General features: G+C 44.1%; 1 protein-coding gene across 1 annotated transcript; it reads right to left on the minus strand.

Moving 5' to 3' along the window:
- Nucleotides 1-1,643: 1,643 nt before the first annotated feature.
- On the minus strand, nt 1,644-9,746 carry LOC119571249 (UPF0329 protein ECU05_1680/ECU11_0050-like; the record flags this gene model as incomplete). The annotated part of the gene is made up of 2 exons (XM_037918648.1): nt 1,644-1,757; nt 9,681-9,746. Coding segments are annotated over 2 exons (180 nt in total), but the record flags the coding sequence as incomplete, so codon positions are not given.
- Between the last annotated feature and the right edge of the window lie 2,754 nt (nt 9,747-12,500).

Below are 12,500 nucleotides of genomic sequence, written 5' to 3' on the forward strand. Positions count from 1 at the left end.
TATCCTCGTTTTCTTCTTCTTCCTCCTTTCCTCCTCCTCCTCCTCCTCCTCCTCCTCCTCCTTTCCTCCTCCTTTCCTCCTCCTTTCCTCCTCCCCCCCCTCCTCCTCCTCCTCCTCCTCCTCCTCCTCCTCCTCCCCTTTCCTCCTCCTTTCCTCCTCCTTTCCTCCTCCCCCTCCCCCTCCCCCTCCCCTTCCCCCCCTCCTCCTCCTCCTCCTCCTCCTTGTCGACTGCAATGTTTCCCTGCGGATCTCTGAATAGCTTAATTGCTGATTTAATTCCGTGGGAGTTGCAGAGGAGGGGGGGGGAGGAGGAGGAGGAGAGGGAGGAAAAGGAGAAGGAGAAGGATAATGAGAAAGTGGAGAAGAAGGAGAAGGAGGAGTAAGGGGGAGAGGAGGAGGAAGAGGAAGTGGAGGAGGAGTTGAAGGAGGAAGAGGAGGAAGAGGAGGAGGAGAAGGAGGAGGAGGAGAGGAGAGAAAGAGGGTAGGGAAACAGAGGAGGTTGAACTGGGCACTACCACGTTAGACTGGGTTTTGCAAATACACACACACACACACACTCAAGCACGCACTTACACACGCGAGCAAAGTGTAAATCGTCCTTTTCTTCTGCCTTCTGCCTTTCGCCTTCTCCGTGAGATAGGAGAGAGAGAAAGAAGAGAAGAGAAGAGAAGAGAAAAGGGAATAGGGTGATAAGCAGGATAAAGGAGGGGTAAGGGATAGAGGCCGATGTGGGGGGGGGGAAGGATGAAGGAGGGGGGATGAGGTGGGAAAGACGGGAGAGGGGGGAGGGGAAGGGGAAGGGGGAGGGGGAGGGGGTTGAGTCTCACGTGGCTCCACATGAGGAACGACCCCCTCCCCCTCCTCCCTCTCCCCCTCCTCCCTCATCCCCCTTCCTCCCTCCTCCCCTCCTCCCTCTCCCCCTCCTCCCTCTCGTCCCTCCTCCCTCTCTCGCCCCTCACGTCCCTCTTCCATCCCCCCCCCTCCCTCTCCCCCACCCCCCTCTTTCCCCCGCCTCCGTCCCCTCTCCCCTCCTCCCCCTCCCCCTCCTTCTCCTCCTCCTCCCAACGTCGCCCACCGTGGTATGGGGCGAGGGGGAAGGGGAGGGGGTCTACGTGCTTGCTTTCAGGTGCTTGATAGTGAGACACGCACGCACGCACGTACGGTCATACACATGCATATACGCTGATTACACGTAACACACACCTGCGCGCGTGCATACACACAGGTACACACATACACACACACCTACGAGCACGCACACGCACACGCACACAACCCCCCCCCCACACACACACACAACCCCCACACACACACACACAACCCCCCCCCACACACACACACCCCCCACACACACACACAAACAAACGAAAATATCACACGCTCACACACACTTACGCCCCCCCCCCCAACGCGCGTGTCTGTGTGGAGCGTTTCGGGCGCCGCGGCGGCGTCGCGGGCGGCGGCGCAGCGCGCGGGCGTGAGTTACAGGCGGGTCGTGTTCGTGCGGGCGTGCGGGCGTGCGGGCGTGCGGGCGTTCTCGAACCCACGAAGAGAGGCTGGTGCGTTTCGGTGGGCGAGTTTTCTTGTATCTTCTTCTTCTTTTTCTTGTTCTTCTTCTTCTTCTTCATTTTCTTCTTCTTCTTCTCTTCTTCTTGTTCTTCTTCTTCTTTTTCTTCTTCTTCTTCTTTTTCTTTTCTTCTTCCTTCTTCTTCTTCTTTCTTCTTCTTCTTCATTTTCTTTCTCCTTCTTCTTCTTTTTCTTTCTTCTTCTTCTTTACTTCTTCTTCTTTTTCTTCTTCTTCTTCTTCTTCTTCTTCTTCTTTTTCTTCTTTTCTTCTTTTCTCCTTCATCATCATCTTCTTCTCCGTCTTCTTCTTCTTCTTCTTCTTCTTCTTCTTCCTCCTTCCTCCTCCTCGTCTTCCTCTTTTTTCTTTCTTTTTCCTCCTTCCTTTCTCTTTTGTAGTTCTCTCTTTTTCTTTTTTCTCTTACGCTTTTTTTCTTATTTTCATTTCCTTCTACTTTTAGTGCGATTCATTGGCAATACTATCATTGTTATTATTGTCATTCTTATTATTAATGTTGTTATTATGATTAATATTACTGTTAGTGTTATTGTTTTATTGTGTATTATTCTTATTTTATTATCATTATTATGGTTATTATTATTGTTATTATTATTATTATTATTATTATTATTATTATTATAATCATACCATTATCATTATCATTAATATAATCATTATAATAATTATTATCATGATTATTGTCACAATTATTATATTTCTAATTATGATTATCATTTTTAAAAGATTATTATTATCATTATTATTATCATTACTTTGCTTGCCATGCAGAGTTGCCATGCAGAGTTGCCATTTATTAACACCCTTTTTCTGATCCTGTAGAGTCGCCATAATCACTATCATTTTGCTTGAAACTGATTGCCTTTCTTGTGTCTTGTGCCATGTGAAGTTGCCATCTTGCCATGCTTTACGGAGTTGCAAGAGTGGAGGAGGGGCAGAGAGGGGGGAGGGGAAGGGAGAAGTGGAGGGAAGAGAAGGAGAGAGAAGGAGATAGGGAGTAAGAGAGTAAGAGAGAGAGAGAGAAAGAGAGAGAGAGGGAAGAGAGAGAGAGAGAAGAGAGAGAGAGAGAGAGAAAGGGCGAGGAGAATGGAGAGGGAGGGGGGAGAGAGAGGAGAAGGAGAGAGAGAGAGAGAGAGAGGAGAGAGAGAGAGGAGAGAAGTAGAGAAAGAGAGAGAGAGAGAAAGAGAGAGGGAGAGAGAGAGAGAGAGAGAGAGAGAGAGAGAGAGAGAGAGAGAGGGAGGGAGGGAGGGAGGGAGGGAGGGAGGGAGGTGAGGGAGAGAGAAGAGATGAGACAAGAGCGAGAGAGGAGAGAGAGAGAGAGAGAGAGATAGAAGAGAGAGAAGAGAGAGAGAGAGAGAGAGGAAAACGAGAAGAGAAAGGGAAAAAAAAGAGGGGAGAAGAGAGACACAGAAAAAAAAGAAAGACAGGAGAAAGGAAAGAGAGGAGAAAATAGGCAGAAAGAGAGAGAAAGAGAAAAAAAGAAGAGAAAGGGAGACAGGAGAGAGGCCATCTGCATGAGAGCTTTTGCGCCAAACCCAAGAAATAAGAAAGAATGACGTCATTGTCTCCCAAGCAGTCAGGCAGATCGTGCATGACGGCCGTGCATGATTATGTCCTTCCTCCCTCCTCCACCTCCTCCTCCCCTTCTTCCTCCTCCTCCTCCTCCTCCTCTTCCTCCTCCTCTCCTCCACTCTTCTCTTCTCCTCCTCCTCCTCCTCCTCCTCCCCCCCTCCTCCTCCCCCTCCTCCTCTTCCTCCTCCTCCTCCTCCTCCTCTTCTTCCTCCTCTTCTTCCTCCTCTTCTTCCTCCTCCTCTTCTTCCTCCTCCTCCTCTTCCTCCTTCCTCCTCCTCCTCCTCCTCCTCCTCCTCCTTCTCCTCTTCCTCCTCCTCCTCCCCCTCCTTCTCCTCCTCCTCCTCCTCCTCTTCCTCCTCCTCCTCCTCCTCCTCTCCTTCCTTCCTCTTCCTCCTCCCTTCCTCCTCCTCCTCCTCCTCGTTCCTCCTCCTCTCCTCCTTCCCTCTTCCATCCTCCTCACTCTCCTCCCCCAGCCTTCTCCTCCTCCTCTTCCTCCTCTTCCTCCTCTCCTCCTCCCCCTCCCCCTTCCTCCTCCTCCCCTCCCCCTCCCTCCTCCTTTCCTCCCCCTACCTCCCTACTCCTTCCTCCCCCTCCTTCTCCAGGAGGAAAAGGAAAGAGAGAAGGAGAGGGAAGAGGAAAAAGATTAAGAGAAAGAGAGGAAAGATGGAAATGAGAGAAGAGAAGAGAAAGAGAGAGAAGAGAAGGAGAAAGAGAAGAGAGACAAACAGAGAAGGAGAAAGAGAAGAGAGAAAGAAGAGGCTTGAGAGATGAAGCCAATTTTCATGATTCTTGTAGCATGAAGTTTGCATGATGACCGGGCGACGGGAAAAAAAAAAAAAAATTGGAGAGACATGCATATTCGGGGGGAGGGGGGGAGGGGGGAGGGGGGAGGGAGTAAAAAAGGGTGGGGGTGGGAGGGAGGGGGGGGGGAGGGAGGTGGGGGGGGGGAGGGAGGGAGGGAGGGGGAGGAAGGTGAGGTGAGGAAGGTGGGGGAGGGGAGGGGGTAGACGGGGTGGGGAAGGTATGTGTTTGGGGGAGGGAGGGGGAGGGGGGAGGCAGAGGGGATGGGGATGGGGAATGGGGGAGAGGAGGGGGGAAAGGGGGGGTAGGGGAGGGTAAGGGTAAGGGGTTAAAGAGGGTGGGGTGGGGGCGGGGGAGACTTTAGAGCGTCGCTCTCCTTATTCGTTCTGTGTTCTCCCCCCCCCCTTCTCTCGCTCTCTTCTCTCTCTCTCTCCTCTCTCTCTCCCTCCCACCTCTCTCCTCTCTCTCTCCTCCTCCCCTCTCCCTTCTCATTCTCTTCTCTCTCTCTCTCTCTCCCTCCCTCTCCCCCCCTCTCTCTCTTTTCTCTCCCCCCTCTCTTCTTTCTCTCTCCTCTCTCTCTTTTTCTCTCTCTCTCTCTCCTCTCTCTCTCTCTCTTCCTCTCTCTCTCTCTCTCTCTCTCTCTCTCCGTCTTGTTCACATCCGGGTTATGATTCGAAGAGGAAATGGGAGAATAAATTGACAAACGAGGGAATAGGGAAGATGATAAAAAGAAAGAAAAAAAAATCATTTTGATTTCATTTTATTTATTTGTTTTATCTTATTTAAAAAAAAAAAAAAAAGAAAAAAAAATCCTTTTGTAATATTAATTTCATTTAATTTGTTTTTTCATTGCGTGACAATTTACGTGTTCAATTTCCACTGCACTTGAATTATGTAAATAAAAACATGATGATAGTTATTGTTCCTTGTTCATGGGAATAAAGAAAAAAAAAATGTTGATCGATGTTTTTTTGACGTTTTTTTAGAACATCGGGAAGTGATTGTTGATTTCCTTATTAAAGGGAACGTTGATTTGTTATTATTCTTATGATTATTATTGTCTTTGCTATTATTTTTGTTATTGTTCTATTACTATTGTTATTATTATTTTTATTATTATTATTATTATTATTATTATTATTATTATTTTATTGCTATTATTATCATCATCACCATTATTATTATCATTACAATAATAATAATTAAATTTTTATTAAAAAATACTTTTTTTAAAATTTTTTTTGCTTTTTATTAAACATTATTGTTATTGGATCATTATCGTTATTATTATTATTATTTTTTATTATTTTATTGTTTTATCTTTTTTTTTTTTTTTTGTTGTTTGTTGGGTTGTTTTTTTGTTGTTAGGGTTTTTATCACATTTTTTCCCCCCTTTCCCCCTCCTCATTATTATTTTTTTTGACCAAATTTGTATTTTGTTTTTTGGGGGGTTTTTTTTTCCCTTTTTTAACCTCTCCTTTTCCCCTCCCCCTCTCTCTAAATTTTATTTTTTTTCTTTATTTTTTTTTTAAATTTTTTGTTTTTCTTTTTCTTTTTTATTTTTTTTTTATCTTTTTTTTTTTTATTTTATTTTTTTTTTTTTTTTTTTTTTTTTTTTGTTTGGGGTGTGATCGTCATTGGGCTTTTTTTTTTAAAAATTAAAATGAATTTTATTTTTTTTTATTTTTTTTTTTTTTTTTTTTTTAATGGGTTTTTCCCTTTTTTTTTTCTTGATTTTATTTTACGCTCCATTTTGTTTAATTTTTATTTTTGTTTTAATTTCTAATTTATCTTTGATATTAATGGATCTGTAAATGTCGGTTGATTTAATTTGTCCAGGAAGCTTATTCTGTTTTTTTTTATTTGGGTTTAAAAAATATATATTATATAAAAAATATTTTATAAAATATATAATATATTTTATAAATATTATATATAATATTTTATATTTATATATATAAAATATATATATAATATATATTATTTCTCTCCTCTCTCTCTCTTTTCTCTCTCCCTCCCGCTCTCCCCTCTCTCTTTTCCTCTCTCTCTCTCTCTTCCTCTCTTCCTCCTCTCTCCCTGTCTCTCTCTCTCCTCTCCTCCCCTCCCTCCTCTCCTCTCTCTCTCCGTTCCTCCCTCTCCTCTCCCTTTTCTCCCCTTTCCCCCTTTTCCCCCTCTCGGCTCTCTCCCCTCTTCTCTCTCTCTTCCCCCCCTGATATTTCATTTTCGGTTTTAAATTAAATTGACAATATTAAATAAATTTTTAAAATTTCCCGAACGTAGACAACACACAAAACTACATTCAATTTTAATTTTTAAATTATATATTATAAAAAGATTATATTACATATTGTAAAACATATTTATATACATACATCATAAAAACCCTACTACATAAAAAATAAAAACATACATACCTACATACATCATACTACATACATAATTCAATTTAAAAATATATTATATATATATATATATTATATATATATATATAGATATATATAATTTAATATTTATATATAATATATTTTATAATATATATATATTTTATATATATATTTTATATATTATTATAAAATATAAATATATATATTTTTTTTTTGGGGTTTTGTGTGTGGTGTTGTTTTGTGGGATGTGTAAAAAAAATTTTTTATATATATTATATAAAATTAAAAAATATTTTAATTTTATATATATTTATAAAATATATATTTAATATTATATATATATATATAATATATTTTTATATTTATATATATATATATATTTTATAATTTTTATTAAATATTAATAAAACACACAAAACCACCCACACCACACACACAACACACACACACCAAAACACACAAAAAACACAAAACCCACATATATATATATATAAAAATAATTTTATATATATTATTTTTATATATAAAATATATATTATAATTATCATGAGGGGGTTTTTTCTTAAAGATTATCCATTTTTTTTGTGGTTGGTTGTTGAAAGGGGGTTGGGTTTTTTAAAATTCAAAATTTTTTTTGTTTTTTTTACTTTTTTTTTTTGTTTGTAAACTTGGGTTTTTTTGTTTTTTTTGTTTGGGGTTGTTTTGGTTTGGTTTTGTAATTTTTGTTTGTTTTTTTTTGTGGTTTTTGTTTTTTTTTTTTTTGCGGGGTTTTTTTGTTTGTTTTTTTTGTTTTTTTTGTTTTTGTTTTTTTGTTTTTTTTGTTTTTTTATATCTGTGTTTTTTTTTTGTTTGGGGCCCTTTGATTCTGTTTTTGGTTTTTTTGTGGGTTTTTTGGGGTTGTTTTTTGTTTTTTGTCATTATCGGGAAAAAGGGGATTTAAAGTGATAAATTAAATTTTTCCCCTCTTAATCTTTTTCCCAATTCTCCCCCTTCCTCCTTTTTTCTTCCTCTTCCCTTTTTTCTTCCCCTTCCCAACCTTTTTTTTTTTTATTTTTACAATCCCTTCTTCTCCTTCCCCTCCTTTTCCCCCTCCTTCCCCCCTCCTCCTCCTCCCCTTTTCCAAACCTCCTTTTTCCCCTTTCAATCTTTCCCCTTCCCCCCTCCTCCCCTCTTCTTCCCCCTACCATCGGCCCCCCCCCCGCCTTTCCCCTTTTCTCTCCCCTTTTTGGGATCACAAACCAAAATTTGAGCAAAAAAAAAAATGAAAAAAATATCCGGGTTTCCCTTTTTAAAACAAAAACATTTCCCCACTTTTCCCTTCCTTTTTTTTTTTTCGAATAAAAAAGGAGTGAATTGCGGGGGGAAGGGGGGGGGGTGAGGGGGGGGAGGAAGGGGGGAGGGGGATTTTGGGGGGGGGGGTTTTTAAAGGGAAAGGGGGATTTGGGGGAGGGAGGGGGGGGGGTTTTTTTTGGGGGAAAATTGGGGGGGGGGGGGGAGGAAAGGGGGGTATTGGGGGAAGGGGGGAGGGGAAGGAAGGGATGGGGTAGTGAGGGAAAGGGGGATTGGGGGGGGGAAAGGGAGGGAGGGAAAGGGGGGGGGGGGAATGGGGGGAGGGGGAGGGGGGGGGGAAGGGGGAAGGGGGGGAAAAAAGGGGGTTTTTTGGGGGGGGGGAGGGGGTTGGGGTTTGGGGGAGGTGGGGGGGGGTGGGGGGGTAAGGAAAGAAAAGGGATTTGGGGGGTTTTGGGGGGGAAAAGGGGGCCCCTTTTTTTTGGGGGGGGGGGAGGGGGAAAAGGTTAAAGGGGGAATTTTTAAAAGGGGTTGGAAAAAGGGGGGGGGGGGGTTTTTTTTTTTTTTTTTTAAAAAAAGGGGGGGGGGGTTTGGTGCCAAAGGGGGCCGTGGGGGGATTTTTTTGGGGATTTTCCCTTTTGGGGGGGGAAAAAAGGGGGGGGGAAAATTTTTTTTTTTGGGGAAAAAAGGGGAAGGAATAAAAAAAACCCTTATTGGGTTAATTTCCCTTTTTCTTTTCCCCTTTCTTTGGAAAAAATTTGGAAGGAAAGAAGGGAAAAGGGGGGGGAAAAAAAAAGAAAAGAGGAAAAAAGAAAAGGGAAAAAGGGGAAAAGAAAAAAAGGAAAGGAGAAAGAGAGAGAAAAGGAGAGAGAGAGAAAAAAGGGAGAGGAAAAGGAGAGAGAGAGAGAAAAAGAGAAGGAGGGGAGGGGAGAGAGAAGGAGGAAAAGGGAAGGGGGAATGAAGATTTAGAATTTAAATAAACGAGAATGTTTTGGGGTGTGTTTTATTTTAAAAGTTCCGTTCCCCCAATTTTTGGGGCGAAAATTTTGGGAAATTTTTTTAAAAGCGTTTTTTTTTTTTTTTTTTTTTTTCCCCAAAACTTTTACGGATGATTATTATTCAAGCCAGGGGGGGGGGCTTTGTGAAGCAAGAAGGGTTGTAAACGAAGAAAGGGGTTGGAAGGTGTGTAAAAACTTCCCCACTTTTTTTGGGCTTTTTTTTTTTTTTTTTTGGTTTTTTTTTTCCTTTTTTTTCCTTTTATTTTCCCTTTGGTTCCAGGGTTTTTCCCCCGTTTTCTTTTTTCCTTCTCTTTCTCTCATTTTTTTTTTCCCCTTTGGTTTCCCTTTTCCTTTTTCTCCCTTTTTCTCTCTCCTTTCTCTCTTTTCTTTCTCTCCCTTTTCCTCTCAAAAAAAAAAAAAAAAAAAAGCCCCCCCCCCCCCCCCAAAAAAAACCACCACTTTCCCCCCCCCTCCCCCCCCCCCTTTTCCCCCCCCCTCCCCCCCCCCCCTCCCCCCTGGGGGCCTTTTCCCCACTTGCTTTTGGGTCACCCCGACCCCCCCCTCCCTCCTCCCCTTCCCCCTTCTCTCTCTCTGTCTCTCCCCTCTCTCTCTCCTCTTCTCTCCCCTTCCTCTCTCTCTCTCTCTTCCTTCCCCCCTCCCCTCCCCCCCCCCCCCCTGGGCCCCCCCCTCTTCCCTCTCTCTCTCTCTCTTTTCCCTCTCTCTTTTCCCTCCCCTTTTTCCCCTTTCTCTCTTTTTTCCTCAAAAAATTTTTTCATCTTTTTCCTTTTTTTTTCTCTTTTCTCTCCCCCTTTTTTTTTTTCCCCTTTCTCTTTTTTCTCTTTCCCCTCCCCCCCAAACCCCCCTTCTTTCCCCTCTTCTTTCCCCTCTCTCTCTTTTTCTTTCTCTCTCTCCTCTTTCCCCCTCATCTTTCCCCTCCCCCTTTTCTCTTTTCCCCTCCTCCCCTCGCTCTCTCTCTTTCCCCTTCCTCTCCCCCTTTACTCTCTCTCTTTTTTTCCCCCCTTTTCTCTTTCTCCTCTCTTTTTCAAACTTTTTTCTCGTCTTTTTTTTCTTTTTCTCTCTTTCCTTTTTTTCTCTTTCTCTTTTGTTTTTTTTTTCTTTTTTTTTTTTCTCCCTTTTTCCTCTCTCTCTCTTCCCTTCTCTTGCCCCCTTTTCTTCTCTCTCTTCTCCTCTCCTCTCTCTCCTCCTCCTCCTATCTCCTTTCCCCTCGCTCCCCTCCCTCCTTTTTTTTCTCCCTCTCTCCTCTCTCCCTTTTTCCCTCTCTTTTTTTTTCCCCGGTTTCCCCTTTTCCCTCCCCTTTTTCTCGGCCTCTCTCTTTCTCCCTCCTCCTCTCCCCCCTCTCTCTCTCCTCTCCCTCTCCTCTTTCCCCTCCTCTCTCCCTCTCCTCTCCCTCTCTCCTCCCCTCTCTCTTTCTCTCTCCCCTCCCCCTTTTCCCCCTTTCCCCCTCTCTTCTCCCCCTCCTTCTCTCTCTCTCTCACCCTCTCTCCTCCCCCCCTCTCCCCTCCCCTCGGTCCCCTCCCCGGGGGGGATTTCCCTTTTCTCTCCTCTCTCTCCCTCCTCTCCCCTCCTCTCTAGCTCCCCCTCTCTCCCTCTCCTCTTCTCCTTTTCCTTTTCCCCCTCCTACTCTCTCTCTCCCCTCCTCTCCCTCCTCCTCTCCCTTCCCCTCTGGTCCTCCCTTCCCCCTCAAATCTCCCTTTTTGTCTCCTCCCCCTCTTTTTCCCTCTCTCTCTCCCTCTCTCCCAACCCCCCCTGCCCTCTCCTCCTCCTCTCTCCTCTCCCCCCCCCCTACCCCCCCCCATCTCCCCTCTCTCTTCCCCCGTCCCCTCTCCCCCTTCCCTTTATCTCTCCCCCTCTCTCTCTCTCTCCCCCTTTTTCTTCTCCCCTCCCTCCTTTTCCCCCTCCCCACCCCCTTTTCCCCCCCTCCCTCCTCCCCCGTCTCCCCCTCTCTCTCTTCCTCTCTCCCTCTCCCTCTCCTCTTTTCCCTCATTCCCTCCCCTCTCGTCTCCTCTCTCTCTCTTTTCCCCTCTCCCCTCATCTCTCATCTCTCTACTTCCTCTCTTTTCCCTTTTTCCCCCTCCTTCCTCTCTCTCCCCCCTCTCCCCTCTCTCCTCTCTCCCTCCTTTTCTCTCTTTTCTCTCCTCTTCTCCCCTCTCCTTTCCCCCGCCCTCTCCCCCTCTTCTCGTCCTCTCATCTCTCCCCCCTCTCTCTCCTCTCCCCTTTTTTCTCTCTCTCTCTCCCCTCATCTCTCTCCCCTTTCCCCTCCCCTCTCTCTCTCTCCCCTCTTCTCCCTCTCTCTCTCCCCCTCTCCCCCTCTCTCCTCTCTCTCTTCTCTCTCTCTCTTTTTTCCTCTCCTTCTCTCCTTCTCTCTCTCCCTCTCTCCCCTCTCTCTCTCTCCCTCTCTCTCTCTCTCCTTTTCCCCTTTCCCCCCTCTCCCCCTCTCTCCTTTCCCTTTCCCCCTCATCTCTCTCCCCTCCCCCTCTCTCTCTCCCCCTCCCTTTTCTCTCCCCCCCCTCTCTTCTCTCTCTCCTTTTCCCCCCCTCTCCCTCCTTTTTCTCCCCTCTCTCCCCTCCTCTCGTCCCCCCTTTCCCCTCTCTCCTCTCTCTCTCTCTCTCTCTCCCCTCTCTCTTTTTTTTCTTTCCCCTTTTTTTTCCTTCCTCTCCCCTTCCCTTTTCACCCCGGGAAAGGGGGGCCCCCCCTCCCTTCTCCCCGTTTTTAAAACCCCCCCATCTCCTCCATTCCTCCTTTCCCTTCCCTCCTCCTCCTTCCCTCCTCCTCTCCTCTTACCCCTTCCCTCCCTCTACCATCCTTTTTTCCTTCTCTTCCTTCCCCCCCTCCTCTCCTCCCCTCCCCTTTTTCCTTCCCCCGTCTCCCCCTCTCCCCGGGACCTCTCCTCCTCTCACCCTCAATTTTCCTACCTCCCCTTCTTCCTCACCTTTCCCTTCTCCTTTTCTTTTCTTTTCCTTTCCCCCCCCCCCCCCAAAACCCCCCCCCTTTGTTTTTCCCCCCCAATTTGCTTTCTTCCCTTCCCCCCCTTTCCCCCCTTCCCGTTTCCCTCTCTCCTTTGTCTTTCCCCATCCTTCTTCCTTTTCCATTCCTCCTCCTCCGACCCGTCACTCCACTCCCCTTCCTTCCCTTTTTGGTCTTTATTTTATCTCCACCAAATCATTTAGGTTTTTTCTTTTGTCCCCCTCCTTTTTCTTTCTTCCCCTTCCCCTTTTTCCTTTCCCCCTTTTTTTTTTTGCTTTCTTTTTTTTTTTTTTAGTAAAAATTTTTGTTTTTTTGTTTTTGTTTTTGTTTTGTTTTTTTTTTTTTTGTTTTTTTTTTTGTTTTTTCCCTTTCCCCCCCAAAATTTTTCCTTTTGGTTTCCTTTTATTTTTTTTTTTTTTTTTTTTTTTTTTTTTTCTTCTTTTTTTTTTTTTTAATTTGTTTTTCCCCCCCCCCCCCTCCCCCCCCCCACCCCCTCCCTTTTTTTTATTTTATATTTTTTTTTTTTATTTTTTTTTTTTTCATATATACATATACATATACATACCCAAATAACCTACATTTAGATATATATGCACATATATACATATATACTTACACATATCTATAAAAAGAAACGTAAGATAACATTACATACACATGTATAATTTCTATGAAAAACACATGCAGTTACATACACATGTATATACACATATACATAAATACGCATAACGCACACAGACGTACACATACACACTCACAAACCTTCCTTCCTTTTTTGTCATTTATTCTATCCATCCACTCATTCAGTCATATATCTATTAGTCTCTCTATCTATCTATCTATCTATCTTTAAACTAATTAATTATATATATTATAACTATATAATATAAT

Source organism: Penaeus monodon, unplaced genomic scaffold (assembly GCF_015228065.2).
Source record: "Penaeus monodon isolate SGIC_2016 unplaced genomic scaffold, NSTDA_Pmon_1 PmonScaffold_5635, whole genome shotgun sequence".
Taxonomy (NCBI): domain Eukaryota; kingdom Metazoa; phylum Arthropoda; class Malacostraca; order Decapoda; family Penaeidae; genus Penaeus; species Penaeus monodon.